Source organism: Hemiscyllium ocellatum, chromosome 34 (assembly GCF_020745735.1).
Source record: "Hemiscyllium ocellatum isolate sHemOce1 chromosome 34, sHemOce1.pat.X.cur, whole genome shotgun sequence".
Taxonomy (NCBI): domain Eukaryota; kingdom Metazoa; phylum Chordata; class Chondrichthyes; order Orectolobiformes; family Hemiscylliidae; genus Hemiscyllium; species Hemiscyllium ocellatum.
The window spans coordinates 34,204,996-34,220,451 of NC_083434.1; the positions used below are offsets into that span (position 1 = coordinate 34,204,996).

The 15,456-nt window shown below is 45.7% G+C and overlaps 1 protein-coding gene across 1 annotated transcript in view; it reads right to left on the reverse strand.

Moving 5' to 3' along the window:
- Positions 1-1,502: 1,502 nt before the first annotated feature.
- Positions 1,503-15,456, reverse strand: part of pxdc1b (PX domain containing 1b) — a 46,585-nt gene continuing 32,631 nt past the window's right edge. Inside the window, exons 4-5 of the mRNA XM_060849924.1 lie at positions 15,310-15,421; positions 1,503-2,770 (exon numbers count right to left, since the gene is read on the reverse strand). Of these exons, the coding sequence (XP_060705907.1) occupies positions 2,656-2,770; positions 15,310-15,421 (227 nt within the window). The 3' untranslated portion in view covers positions 1,503-2,655. The remainder of the gene's footprint in view (positions 2,771-15,309; positions 15,422-15,456) is intronic.

Sequence of the window (15,456 nt, forward strand, 5' to 3'; positions counted from 1 at the left end):
ACCCAGTTGTATCTCACCAACATTTCTCTCAATGCCTCCGTCATCTCCGAATTGTTAGACTGCCACTCTGGCATTTGGTAATGGGTGAGCCAAGATTTCCTCAACTAAATATTGGGAAGAATTAAGTCATTGTCTTAGGTCTCCTCCACAAATTCTGTTTCTTGGCCATTTACTCCAATCCCCAACTTGTAAATAGTCTGAACCTGAACCAAATGTTCGCAAATTCAGTGTCATGTTTGACCATGAGATGAACTTCCAGCCGTGCCAGAATGCCCACACCCTGCCATTTTTAGCTCCCTCCTTTGAACTACCTACCTCTTCTGGTTAAATCCAATGGAACAACTGCATTCCCATGATTTCCCAGTTTCTCAGGGGTATATCCCACTCTGTTCCACTTATCTGGGTCCGATCTACCAGGGAAACGAACAGGATACTGCCTGAACCTATCAGATTTAAGTACTGAGAAATAAACAGAAGGATTGCGAAGGAGGCAGAATTAGAGTGGGTAAGCTCAATGACATGTGAATTTCTCGTGCTAATTTCTCTTTCCTTATATAAGGAAAGAAGGATTATTAGCACAAGAGGATAATGAAGCAGAAAGAGAAAGGAGAACAGTAACATTTTAAAATGTAATATTGGTTAGGACATATAACCTTCTTGAAAAATTCTCAGCTTGGAGAAATGAAACTCCATACTTGTACTAGTTATTTTTCAGTACCAGAGAGGTTCTAGAACTAGGGGCATTGTCTGAGAATTAGGGTCAGAACATTCAGGAGAGATGTTAGGAAGTACTTCTACACACAAAGGGTAGGAAGGGTAAGAGTTGCAAAGAGGTTTGGAACCCTCTTTGACAAATGGAAGTGGATGCTGGATCAGTTGTTAATTTTAAATCTGAAATGGTTATATTTTTGTTAAACAAAGGTATTAAGGGATAAGGGCCAAAGGCATGGAGTTGGCCACGGATAAGCCATGATCTCATTGAATGGTGGAACAGGTTTGAGAGGCTGAATGGTCTCCTTCTGTTCCTATGTTCAAAGACAGATGAATAATAACTACAAAAGCTTGAACAAGACTTAGCTTTCTGTGGTGAATTTAATGGGCCATATGTAAAATAACTGGCTGTGTTGGCTGTTTCTGGAGAGCTGCCCCACATCACTGCCGTTTTCTCTTCCCTCAGATATTTATCCAATTGCCCCTTCAGGAACTTGTATCCCAGTTGGCAGTCCTTTCCAAATCCTGACTCCATGTGTAAACAGCTTTTGCCTCAAGTCACCTCTTGTTCTTCTGCTAATCACCTTAAAACAGCAGAAAGTTCCTACAGGGAACAACACAAAGCCAGGAAGCCTAGCTGTAGTGCCACTGGATCCTATGGTTGGATCTTCACCTGCCCTTAATCTGAAACAGATGCAGCATTTACCCAGAAATAACAAGTTACCTCTCTGTTACTTCAATTTATCCATTATTCAAAAATAGATAGCAGCCAAACGTTGGTACACTGATTAAAATATCATTTAATGATTAATACTGCATCCAATAAAATACATTTGAAGATACACTGTATAAAACCATCTAGACTTTAATAATTTACTATTTACATAAGCCAAAAATAGTGAATTAGTATATATTTGTTGAAAAGGCGCTTATACAAGAGAACCTGTGACTGTGTACTCCGCAGAGAAACAGCATGGTGCAGGCACAGCCTCTCAACTCAGGCTGCGTTTCTCAAAACCTTCAGCAGTTCCAGTCGTTGGTGTCCCTCAGGTGCTGGTGCTGCCTGTGTGAATACTGATCGGTATTTCTGTGTTGGCTTTGCAGCAAAAGCTTGATCAGGGAGTGTGTGTGTGTGTGTGTGCGTGTGTGCGTGTGTGTGTGAGATTGACGGTGGGAGACCCATGTAGATCTTGAAACAGCTCCTTGCTGACAGGATTGTCTTTCCAGATGGAGCAGCCTGGCAGGTTATCCCTGATGACCTGCTGCTTGAGAATCAGTCAGACTGAGTTAAACAGCAACCCTTCTCCAGGGAAATTGACTCTGTGACTCAGAGACAATCACCCACCAGCATTGCTTCAAAGGGATGGGAGCAGACTTGGGATTTGTTGTTAATCTATGGTGGTCTATTTGCTGACTGCAGCATTTATTAATTTCTTTTTAAATGGAGGAAATGCCTCGTGCACTAATTTCCTCACCTCAGTCATGTGGATATCGGTGTCCTTTGAATTAGCCAAAGGATTAATTGTCGAAGCAGCTTTTCATGTGTCACTTTTGTCCATCTTCTGTAAACATTTAAACGAGAAACTGAAGTAAGAGGGGGTTACCCAGCGGTATTCAAGTATCCTTCATCAATTTCAGCCAGCTGAAAGAGGGCTCCACTGCTGACCAATAGGTAAGGGCTCCTGTGACACAGTGGTAGTGTCCCTACCTCTGAGGCAGGTGACCTGGATCCAAGCCTCACCTGCCCCAGAGATGCGTCATAATGTCTCTGAACAGGTTGATTAAAGATAATTAGAACTGCACGTTGGTTAGCAAATAGCATCATTCCAGGGTGCGGATGCACACTCCGACGGACGTGTGGTTGTGGGCAGTGACTGGGTAGAAAGAACGGGGACAGCAGGGAGAAGAGCAGACCTTTGTTACAACCTGTGTCCCCTGCTGGAATCACTCCAAGATATCCGTCTCGAAAGGAACTAGCTGATAGTACGACAAGTTTGTAACATAGGCACTGGGATCATTGTTCTCGGCTTCTTCGGGAAACTCAGTTCCAATTTCAAACCTATAAAAGAGAAGATTGCAGCCAGTCATAGAGATCTACAGCACAGAAAATGGACATACCATGCATCCAGCCCACTCCCCATCTCTATTCCAATCCCATCTCCCAGCACTTGGTCTGTAGCCCTGGACACCTTGGGCATTGCAAATGCACATCTAAATATTTCCTAAAGGTTATAAGGGTTTATGAGGTCTCTCCACCCTCAGAGGCAGCGAATTCTCACCATCCTCTGGGTGAAGGACGTTTTCCTCACATTCTTTCTAACCCTTCTGCCCCTCAGTTTAAATCTATGCCCTTGGTCACTGGTCCCTGCATCAAGGGGAACAGTGCCTTCCTGTCTACCTTATCCATGTCCCTCATAACTTTTACATCTCAATCATGGGCCCTCTCAAACTCCTCTGCTCAAAGGACAACAAGGAGAAAGTGAGGAGTGTAGATACTGGAGATCAGACTCAAAACATATGGTGCTGGAAAAGCACAGATGGTCAGGCAGCATGCGAGGATCAGGAAAATCGACATCTCAAGTGTAAACTCTTTATCAGGAAGCGCTTCTTCTTCCTGATGAAGAGCTGAAGCTGAAGCTCCTGCTCCTCAGATACTGCCTTACCGGCTATGCTTTTCCAGCACCACACGTTTTGACTTTAAGGAAAACAAGGCCAGTCTCTCCGATCTCTCATCGTGACTGAGACTGGGGGGCAATAGTAGACCCCCAGCAATCTGGTTACTCCTTTTCTGCATTTAAGATGGACCTATATGCCTCCATTTGAGGAGCCTTCTAAGCTATCATACCCCCTTACTGCTGGTGTAGACACTCTGATCAAAACAGCAACATCTTTTTTTATCTCCTTTCCTGTCTCACCTGTCGACTCATCAGGTGCATTGATCATGGGTAAATATAGGATAATCGGATAGGGGAATGGATCTGGGTGAGTTCCTCTTCGGAGGGTTGGTGTGGACTTGTTGGGCCGAAGGGCCTGTTTCCACACAGTAGGGATTCTATGAAGACGGTGTACTGTGGACTATTCAATAGACAATAGACAATAGGTGCAGGAGTAGGCCATTCAGCCCTTCGAGCCTGCACCGCCATTCAATATGATCATGGCTGATCATTCCTAATCAGTATCCGTATCCAGAGACTGGGCCTCCACTGCTCTCTGGGGCAGAGCATTCCACACAGCCACCACCCTCTGGGTGAAGAAGTTTCTCCTCATCTGCCAGTCCTGCCCCTCCCTCAGCCAGTGTGGGCTGGAAACATGTGACAAGTGAGTAAACCATATCAGTTTGACTAAACCTGCAGAGTGCGTTGGAGGACATGTTGCAATTGAACCACATCAGCTGGTTCCATATATTTTGGAAAAATTCCTTTCTGTGAAGGGACAGTTTCTGTCCGTTCTGGTAAATGCATTGTGATCTCATTAGTGAACAGTGACAACGTTGTGGTAATTTATCGTGCGTGAGAAATTTCTGAGAAATAATGAAAGCGTCCTTTTCTTTCCTTAGATAATTTGGAAGTTACCTCCTGTCCCAATACACTTTGGATCTTCAAACTCCACGAGACAGACCACAAACAGCAGTTCAGGAAAAGTGCACGTCCTCAAAATGTCCCTAACCTCTCCCCAAGTCTGAATGTGTTTCCATTTCCATTGCTCAGCATCTTCTCACAGTCATGTGATGAGGAATGACTCAGCAGTGGTGAGGGATGATGATATATGTAGATGATTCAAAGGCAGTTTGTACATTAGTGTTCTAAGCAACTCCATCCATTAGTCAATATTTCCAAACAAGTTCAATAACGAACAATTCTGAGGAAGGGTCACTGGACTCAAAACATTCACTCTGATGTCTCTCCCTGGATGCTGCCGCACCTACTGAGCTTTTCCAGCAGGCAATTTCTGTTTTTGTTTCTGATTCCCGGCATCCGCAGTTCTTTCAGTTTTTATTGAAGAATGACCACAGCAGGTCGTCACATTAAGCTTGTTAATGACCACCGAAAGACAATTCAAGAGGGATTCAATCCAGGCTGCAGGAGATGCCTGGGGGCTGAGCCACAGGGTGTCAGTGGTTCATGGATGTGCCGAGAGGACTTGCTTTTCTACTGGTATCAGGAGCCGGAGTCCACCCAATAGAAAAGCTCCCTGCATTGCTCACTCCCCCTGACCATCCCTGCCCTCAACACTTCCCCCAAATCAAAACTCTGCAAAAGCCACGTTTTATTTAAATGTTGTAAAATACCCCTCCGAATGGAATAGCAGGACAGAGATAACATGCATGATATTGAGGGTTAATTGGATATGAATCAGTCGTAGAAATATGAGGAATTAGAATTTTTTTAAAAGAATTAGAACTCCTACAGTGTAGAAACAGGCCCTTCGGCCCAACAAGTCGACACTGCCCCTCCAAAGAGTACCCCATTACTCGACATTTCCCCTGACTAATGCACCTCCCTGAACACTATGGGGCAATTTAGCATAGCCAATTCACCTAACCTGCACATCTTTGGATCGTGGGAGGAAACTGAAACCCACGCAGACAAGTGGGAGAATGTGCAAACTCCACACAGACAGTTGCCCGAGGCTGGAATCAAACTCGGGACCCTGGCGCTGGGAGGCAGCAGTGCTAACCACTGAGCCACCGTGCCACCCTAGGAGCTAGTCATCAGTGGAGTGTGAGTTTTGTGAGGTGTGGTTTAATAAAGCTCTCAGTAAATGGTGTGGCCTGTTCAAACTCAGTCACAGTCTAAGGATTCCTGTGACAGAGATGACACCAAATCTGCCATTGCCATTGAGTAAGTTCAAGGGACCTGCACAGCAATCCCAGGAGTCCGACAACAGGTTAAATGTTAATTCTTTGACTCTATGGTGTAACTTTTCAATATTACTTCCCGCGCAGACAAAAGCGTCACACAAGACACGAATGATGATTGTATTTGAATTGCTGAGTTGTTTGTTCACCCTGCCACAGGTGAGTGCTAATTCACAAAGTGGAGGTGCTCACGTTGGGACTGGGGGTGAATAAAGTCAGAAGTCACTTCACCTGACGAAGGAGCGTCGCTCCGAAACCTCAAGTAAATCTGTTGGACTATAACCTGATGTTGTGTGACTTCTGACCTGATTCGTAAACACCACCCACATATATATTTCTCAAGAAAAATAGTAAGACCATAACCACCTTTCCCTTCAAAATTCCGACCCAGTTTCTGGGCAGAAGTTAAGGTCCAAACAAACAAAGCAATTTCTATTTTAAACATTTGAACAATTGCAAAAATGAGCAACACACTGCCCTCTTGTGGAAAGTCCTATATTCCCCAGCAGCAGCCTTTAATTAAATCCACTCTGTTTCACCTTTTTTTCATTGTCTCTTGTTGGAGCACAGACCCAGAGATACTGAACTGTGTTTTCTTATATCTGCATCACCTTTCCAGTTCGATATGCTATGACCATAAGGTAATGCTGAGGAGCTCGAGCAGTGCAGTGGTAATGTCCCTACCTTTGAGCCAGGAGGCCTGATTTTAAGTCCTACTTGCTCCAAAGCTGTGTAACAACACCACTGAGAATATCTATAAGGTAGTTCTTCCCCAAGCTTATTCCCACTATAACCCCATTTTGAGTCTTGCAAGTTGTCACACCTCCCAGTAAGAATGGTGAGAGGTGATTGGGTGGAGAAGAATTGTGTCAAAGTTCCATGGTGGCTATTGCTATCTCAGAGCTCCTAACCCCAAATTTTCAGCTCACTTGGGGTCCTCACCCTCACTTTGGGGAAGTCTGTTGCAAGGTCTTTAAATTCTTACTCATGTGCCATCCCTCACCATCTGCTGTCGTGGGATTGGAACCTGGGTCAACGATGAACAGGCCAGCGCCATCACCTCCCCTTGTCTGCTTATTGCATCTACATTGCCCTAAGTCTAGTGAGGGAATGAAGAAGGTACAATGTGGAAGAGAATTCACAGCCATATGGGCTCCCAGGTTAATGGAAAGATTAGGAATTTGCATTCATGTAGTGTTCAAAACTGTTTCCAACTGTGTCATATACAGTGATCTATTTTAAGATGAACTCACTTAAACACATGACTTCAGAGCAATAATAATGAATGGACCAGGCTTTGGGTTGGCTGGTCAAGGAGAACCCAGGGCTCCTTTGTCTGAACAAAGTGCCACAGGAAGTTTGACATTGGGCTGACCCGTGATAATGGAGTTTAAATGCCTGACCCTTAGAGAGCCAAGTCTAAAAATATGCACATTACCGCTGCCCTTCAATATTTCCAGCATTGACTGCAAGTGACAGCAAATAATTGGACTGACGCAACACCATGCGCGGAATGTCATGAACTCCATCTCAACACTTCTGGAATAATGCCCAAAAAACTGGGTAAGAGGAAGAGAAAAGAAATAAATCAAGCTTCTGTCTCTCCTGTTGTTTAATTCCAATGCTCAGTATGATGCCAGGGATGAAACAGATGCATTTAACAGCCACTCGTGTTTGTGTGAGCTATATCAAGGATGATAGCTTGGATGAGCTGGCAACCCATCTGTCAGTAGAATATACTGCATCACTGGCTCCATAATCTGGGCCAACTATTAATGTCAACTGGGTTTGGTTTGAGCACGTGCAGGACAAGTATTTGCTACCCAGTTCCTGCCCCTTATGGCAGGTCTTCAATGCTGGTTCAGACATATTCTCCACTGGATAGATCAGGGAGAGCCCAGGTTGGATTTATGCTGAAAACCATGCTCTCAGTCAGAGTGACAGTGGGAATTGGTCTCAGTTCCCCTCTGTAGAGGAACTGCAGATATGTTGTCTGAAAATATGTTATCGAAATTCATGATGCATATGGGCGGCACAGTGGCACAGTGGTTAGCACTGTTGCCTCCCAGTGCCAGGGACCCTGGCTCAATTCCCACTTCGGCCAACTCTCTGTGTGGAGTTTGCACATTCTCCCCATGTCTGCGTGAGTTTCCTCCCACAATCCAAAAACGTGCAGGTTAGGTGAATTGGCCATGCTAAATTGCCCATAGTGTTAGGTGAAGGGGTAAAATGTGTGGGTCAGTGTGGACTTGTTGGGCCGAAGGGCCTGTTTCCACACTGTAAGTAATCTAATCTAATGTTGTGTGAATATAATATTTAATTTTAGGGGAAACTAGATGTGTATATAAAGGTTATTGAAACTCTGAAATTCAGAAGTTGCTCGACCATGCAAAGTTACACAAAAGTTCTCTATCGACCTGGACCCAATATACCGGCCACTGCAATAGACAGCTGGAACTGACAACCGGAAGTGGCAGGTACAAACCACTACAAATGCTGGAGGAAAGATCACAGAAGCGCTTCACAGAAGGCTCCCAAACACTGAGGATGTCACCTAGACAGGGGGCGAAACGTCTGCAACACAAATTCCCAGCTTGGTGAACAGAACCACATCAAAAGTCCCCCATGTGGTGTCACCCAGGGGTGAGAGCTATAAGATAGCTGATAGGCCCATTTATTTGGGTAATTGAAGATAGTCTGTCTGAGAAGTTTTGCCGTGGCATTGATAAAGTCATCGAAAGTATCTACATACTTTTCAGATAAAAGGGCAGGTTTGGGAATTTAAATTAATCAGTTGAGATATCTATCTGAGACATACTGGATGTTTCATGTTGTCATTGAAGAGGTTCTGAGGAAGGGTCACTGGACCCGAAATGTTAACTCTGATTTCTCTCAGCAAATGCTGCCAGACCTGCTGAGCTTTTCCAGCAACTTGTTTTTGTTCAATTTGGGAAACTTGGTTGGCCGGGATGAGTTGGTTGGCCGGGATGAGTTGGACCGAAGGGTTTGTTTCCGTGCTGTATGACTCTATAAATTGCATTTTAAATATAATTTGCTAACAACTATTGCATAGTGGTAGTGACCCTACCTCAGAGCCCAGAGGCCTAAATGCAAGTCCCAAATGTTTCAGATGTGGGTCATAACCAGTCTGGACAGGCTGATAAAAAATGCCTCCCGATACTTGCTGTTCAGACCCATTGGTGATAAATGACCATGTCAACAAGGTACTGAAAAACCCTGATACCCATCGACTTGAGATGAACACTTGTAATGCCATAGCATATAGACCACAGGCCAATGGCTGGCAAGTGGGGTTAGAGTAAATAAAAGCATGGTGAGCCAGGGGGCCTTCATGCACAATGCAGAAACTCTATGACTATTGATCATTTCAACATCACCATGTAAAACACTCTCAATTCCATTATTTACATTTAATCAGGTGTTACAGGGAGATTTGAACCCATACTCCCAGAGCATTAGCCTGGGCCTCTAGGTTATTAGATTAGTGACAGTACCACTATGTCACAAAGTTTGCTGCAGATCTACAGTAGCAGTGAAGTGACACGATATTGACTTTAGAAAGGGAGAAAAGTTAGATTTTGAAATGCCAGCCAGTGATGGACAGAAGCAATTACCAGACTGTGCACAGGCTCATTAGCTGCTTAACAGTTGCCCTTTTAATATAAAACTCAATGAAATGAATCCAGTTAAAAGGATTAAAGAGCTGAGATTAGCACCGTTTTAGCTGAGTGAGGTACAAAGACATTTGAAGGCTGATGTTGCACTCAGTGCACTGCCCTGGGTGGATGGAGTGGAGCTGGAGTGTAATCAAGCAGCACATAGAGCTCTGACTTGGTTCGAATTATCACTCACTTCACCTGCACAACAGACAGCAAGGATGGGAACTCAGTCTACACGTCCCTAACATGTGGATAGCTAACCCTCTCTGTCTCCTTCATCACCCAAAGGGCTGTGAGTCTGTGGAATTCCCTGCCCAGTGCAGCAGCTGAGACTACCTCATTGAATGTTTCTTAGGCAAAGATGTTTAGATTTTTTGAACCTGTGGTGAGCCGGCGGGTAAGTGGAGCCCCTATATTATCGAGTGGCCGAGCAGGCTCAATGGGCCAGACGGTGAGAGTGTGGTGCTGGAAAAGCACAGCAGGTCAGGCAGCATCTGAGGAGCAGGAAGGTCAATGTTTCAGGCATAAGCCCTGAAACATCGATCCTCCTGCTCTCTCAGATGCCTCGTGACCTGATGTGCTTTTCCAGCAACACACTCTCGACTCTGATCTCCAGCATCTGCAGACCTCACTTTCTCCTCAATAGACCAGATGGCCTATTCCTGTTTCTTTTTCTTATGTTCTTAAATATAATTTGCTCCCAACCGTTGCACAGTGGTAATGACCCTATCGCTGAACCAGGAGGCCTAAGTGCAAGTCCCAATTGCTTCAGATGTGGGTCATAGCCAATCTGGACAGGCTGATTAAATGCTATCGCTGGTTACTTGCTGTTCAAACCCATTGGTGATAAGTGACCATGTCAGCAAGGCACTGAAAACCCCTCCACTTTAGATGAGCACTTGTAATGTCACAGCATACAGACCTCACATCCCGAAAACATTATTTGTAGTCACTGCAAGATAATAGGGACACAACATTTCCATTCTCCCATTTTGATTCCTCATGGTAAATGATGCAGTGCTACTCCCTGGCTTGGAATCCTGTGACTCTGAAGAAAATTGTATCTCTGCAGCAGCTTTCACAGCCCTAGGAGGGTCCAAAACGAAGAGAGTACCCGGCATGCAAGAGTGTGGTCATTGTTGCAACATCAGAAACACAGTGACCGATTCCACAAATAACCATGTGATAATGATCGGATAATATGTTTTAATGATGGGGATTGAAGATTTAATGTCTATCACAGCATCAGACAGACCTCACTTGCTGTAGTGTCACGGGATAATTTATGACACCCCTAAGAGAGTTGAAGGATCCTTTGTTTAATGAGAGTTTAGCAAACAGTCCTGGACTGGAGCCCATGACCTTATTGAACGAAAGTTCACATCCAGTTGGTTAAATCTGAGCAAGTGATGTCCCAAGCATCAGCATACGCATCCTCACAATAACAACTTCTATTTGTGAAGACCCTTCCACGTAGTAAAGCATCCCAACACATTTCACAGGAACCATGATCAAAAGGAACCACACCAGATAAGGGGAGGTAGCTGAAAGCCTGGTCAACGACATGAGGTTTCAAGATATGATTTAAAGGAAGAGAGTGAGAAAGAGAAAGAGAGAGAGAGAGAGAGAGAGAGAGAGAGAAGTTGAGTGATGGAATTCTAGATCAAGGCATCTGAAGGAATAGCTGCCATTGGTGAAACAATTCAAATGGGGGGATGGGTGGGAGGTTAGACTGGGAGGACAGCAGTGATCTTGATGAGTTGTAGGACTTGAAATGTTGGAGGTCATGAGGGTGAATGGGAATTGGAACTGAGTGCACAGTTTACAATGGAAACACTGGTGGAACAGGAACCAACAAAGACCAGCAAGCACAGAGTGATGTGCAGTTGGGATCGGGTGAGAGCTAGGACATGAAGAGCCGAGGTTTTGATCAGCTGGAGTTTACAGAGAGGGTGTAAGGCAAACTGCTGGGCAGGAACTGCCGAACCTCACAGTAATAAAGGCCTGGACAAGGGTTTCAGCAGCAGGTGAGCTGAGGGAGGTAGGCTGGCGTTTGGCAAAGAGCTGGTCCCAGGGAAACGCTGTTGGAAACTCACCCCAGAGTCAAACAGCATTCCAAGATTGTCTTTTTTAATTCTTTCATGGGATTCTGGTGTTTCTGGGAAGACCAGCATTTGTTGCCCATCCCTTGAACTGAGTGCATCGTTGGGCCAGTGCAAAGGGGGGGTTACTCTGGTTCTGGAGGGAGGTGAGGGCAGATTGGGTAAGGATGGCAGATTGCTTTCCCTTGAGTGGACCTAATGGATTTTCATGACAAACAATGGTAGTTTTGTGGACTTCATTACTGAGAGTAGATCATAGAATGTAGAACATAGAACACTACAGCACAGTAGAGGCCCTTCGGCCCTTGATGTTGTGCTGACCTTTTATCCTACTCTAAGTTCAAACTAACCTACATACCCTACATTTTATTATCATACTATTTGCTTTGAATCCAACCAGCGTCTGTGGTAGGATTTGAACCTGTGGCTCTGGAACAATATCCTGGGCCTTTGGATTCTGAATGCATTGGTACTACAGCTAAACCACTGTCTCCCCACAACAGAACTGTGTGCGGCTAAGTTGGAAAATTATGGCTGTGGAAGACTTGACTGGAGGAAATTACTCATCCAGTACTTGGGGTTGGGGGAGGGGGAGAAAGTCGAGAATCACCAAAAGGTATCAACCTGCAGCCTGTCCCAGGGGAGAGTACTCAAGGTCATAAAGCCCCTTATATCCCCATCAATTTCTGAATCACAATTTGAAATAAAATGTAGATTACATGTTACCAGAATCAGCGTGAATAGATTAGATTAGATTAGATTACTTACAGTGTGGAAACAGGCCCTTCGGCCCAACAAGTCCACACCGACCCGCCGAAGCGCAACCCACCCATACCCCTACATTTACCCCTTACCTAACACTACGGGCAATTTAGAATGGCCAATTCACCTGACCCGCACATCTTTGGACTGTGGGAGGAAACCGGAGGAAACCCACGCAGACACGGGGAGAACGTACAATCTCCACACAGTCAGTCGCCTGAGGCGGGAATTGAACCCGGGTCTAATCTGTGATATACAACTATCTTGATTTAAAGGTTATTCATAGAATCCTGACAGTACAGAAAGAGGCCATTTGGCCCATTAGGACTGTACTGACCCTCCGAAGAGCATCCTACTCAGAATCCTACTGCTAATGAAGGTTCACTGCACTCGAAACCTTAACCCTGCCTTATTTCCCCAGAGACTGCTTAGTTTCGTTGACAATTTCTATTTTGATTTCAAACTTGATTTTCTTGTCTTGCTGGAGGACCAGGGTGTCAGACATTTATTAAATTAAACAAAGGATGGCCGCAGGGGCGTTTTGCTGATGACCATAAGTGTGTCTGGGAGCTGGGGAGCTGCTGTCGTTACTCCCCTTGGTGGTTAATGGCCACAGTACACATGCTCACCGAGGGACAATCACAAAGGCCCATCTCCAACATGAGGAGACTCCCAGGCTGGGACTCCCAAAGCTTGTCTTAAGCAAGAGAGAACAGAAATCAAAATGAGGGCCAGTACCTTAAAACACAGGATAACTGCACCCCAATCACATCCAAAGGGCATGTCGCAATTTCCCCTGCTGCTGTCTGGGGACAAATCATGAGCCCCATATCCCAAGGATGGGCTGGGACATGGATAATTCAGGCAGACTTGGTTTTTCTGATGAATTCCTGCTGATGTCTGGTTCAAAGCACAGCTTTGGAAATCCTGAGTGATGGCGAAATAGCCAAACGCCCAATCATGTTCTGGATCCTAAATCTGACGAGCAACCACTGAGGGGAAGGTTGCAGAGAAGGTGAAACAGTAAACCCCACATTCAGGAAGAAACGAGAGGAAGCTGGTGATGTTAGCAGGAATGATGTCAGCTCTTGTTATTGCAAATAAACCAGGGGACATGTCACCTCCAGAAACAAGGTCCTGTATGACATCCCCTTTTAGTCATAGAGTCATAGAGATGTACAGCTTGGCAATAGACCCTTTGGTCCAACCTGTCCATGACGACAAGATATCCCAAACCAATCTAGTCCCACCTGCCAGCACAGATCTGGTCTATCCTTTTCCATCATTATTTTAAATCTAATAGAATTATGGTCGCTGGCCCCAAAGTGCTCCCCCACTGACACCTCAGTCACCTGCTTTGCCTTATTTCCCAAGAGTAGGTCAAGTTTTGCACCTTCTCTAGTAGGTACATCCACATACTGAATCAGAAAATGTTCTTATACACAATTAACAAATTCCTCTCCATCCAAACCCTAAACATTGTGGCAGTCCCAGTCAATGTTTGGAAAGTTAAAATCCCCTACCTAAAATCCCCTACCCTATTATTCTTGTTACAAATTTGTTACTCAGTTTCCCACTGACTGTTAAGGGATTAGACTTTACATTAACACTAAGATGTAGGTTGAGTTTTACCTGTTGCTGCGATGGCCTGCATCTCAGCTGATAATTAATGTTTACCACGCACAGATGTTTTCCTGATATCCCAGAACAGTTTAACTGGGAGTGCTGATTGCTTTGTTAACTGGCAGCCAGCTTACAAAACCAGGCCCTTTCATCTCCTTTCATGTCTCTCCTTATTAATTGACATCACCTCGGATCACGCAAGTGGATGCCCTTTAGTTTTGAGAAGGACAACTACGTAGCTAGGTAAATGTAGAATATAAAAGGTTGGTGGTGAGTTGGAAACTATAATCGAATGCTATGGGTTCTGCTGGTGTCCATACATTACCTTAGAAGATGTCGCCACTCAATTATGTTGACGTTTCGGGCATGAGCCCTTCTTCAGGAATGGAAGATTCTGGAACAGTTGAGGAACCCAGAGTGTGGGGTTAAGTACATGAAAGCTTTTGGTACTTACTATCTTTAATTCCCGATATGGCTAGGAAGAACTGTTTGTTGAGTGTATGTATTCTTCTGTAGATGAAGAAGAGTAGAGGTCCTTTGCGGGTCTGTGAGAGTGATGCCCTGAGCTGGGGTAGGTCTGTGAGAGTGATGCCCTGAGCTGGGGTGGGTCTGTGAGAGTGTTGCCCTGAGCTGGGGTGGGTCTGTGAGAGTGTTGCCCTGAGCTGGGGTGGGTCTGTGAGAGTGTTGCCCTGAGCTGGGGTGGGGCTGTGAGAGTGATGCCCTGAGCTGGGGTGGGTCTGTGAGAGTGTTGTCCTGAGCTGGGGTGGGGCTGTGAGAGTGATGCCCTGAGCTGGGGTGGGTCTGTGAGTGATGCCCTGAGCTGGAATGGGTCTGTGAGAGTGATGCCCTGAGCTGGGGTGGGTCTGTGAGAGTGATGCCCTGAGCTGGGGTGGGTCTGTGAGAGTGTTGTCCTGAGCTGGGGTGGGCTGTGAGTGATGCCCTGAGCTGGGGTGGGTCTGTGAGAGTGATGCCCTGAGCTGGAGTGGATCTGTGAGAGTGATGCCCCGAGTTGGGGTGGGTCTGTGAGAGTGTTGTCCTGAGCTGGGGTGGGTCTGTGAGAGTGATGCCCCGAGTTGGGGTGGGTCTGTGAGAGTGTTGTCCTGAGCTGGGGTGGGTCTGTGAGAGTGATGCCCTGAGCTGGGGTGGGTCTGTGAGAGTGATGCCCTGAGCTGGGGTGGGTCTGTGAGAGTGATGCCCTGAGCTGGAGTGGATCTGTGAGAGTGATGCCCCGAGTTGGGGTGGGGCTGTGAGAGTGTTGTCCTGAGCTGGGGTGGGGCTGTGAGAGTGATGCCCTGAGCTGGGGTGGGTCTAATTGCAGGGAATGTAGGTAGCGGCGCTACCTTCCTGAAGAAGGGCTCATGCCCGAAACGTCGACTGTCCTGCGCCTCGGATGCTGCCTGACCTGCTGCGCTTTTCCAGCACCACATTTTTCAGCTCTGATCTCCAGCATCTGCAGTCCTCACTTTCTCCTTTTTGCCACTCAAGTATGGCCTTGGAGCCAAACTTCAATTAACCATTATAAAACCGCACCACAGAAAACGTTCATCTTAAAGTCAAGGAAAGATATACTCACAAGTTTTCTGCAGAATCTGCTGCCAGGTGCTGCTCTTTGCCGTTCGGAATATTGCTGTCGAAAACGATTGTTTCTGTGTTTGCTAAGCAAAATCCATTTGAACGCATAATATCTATGGAGGGGGAGGTAAGGAAGTAAGACTGATTT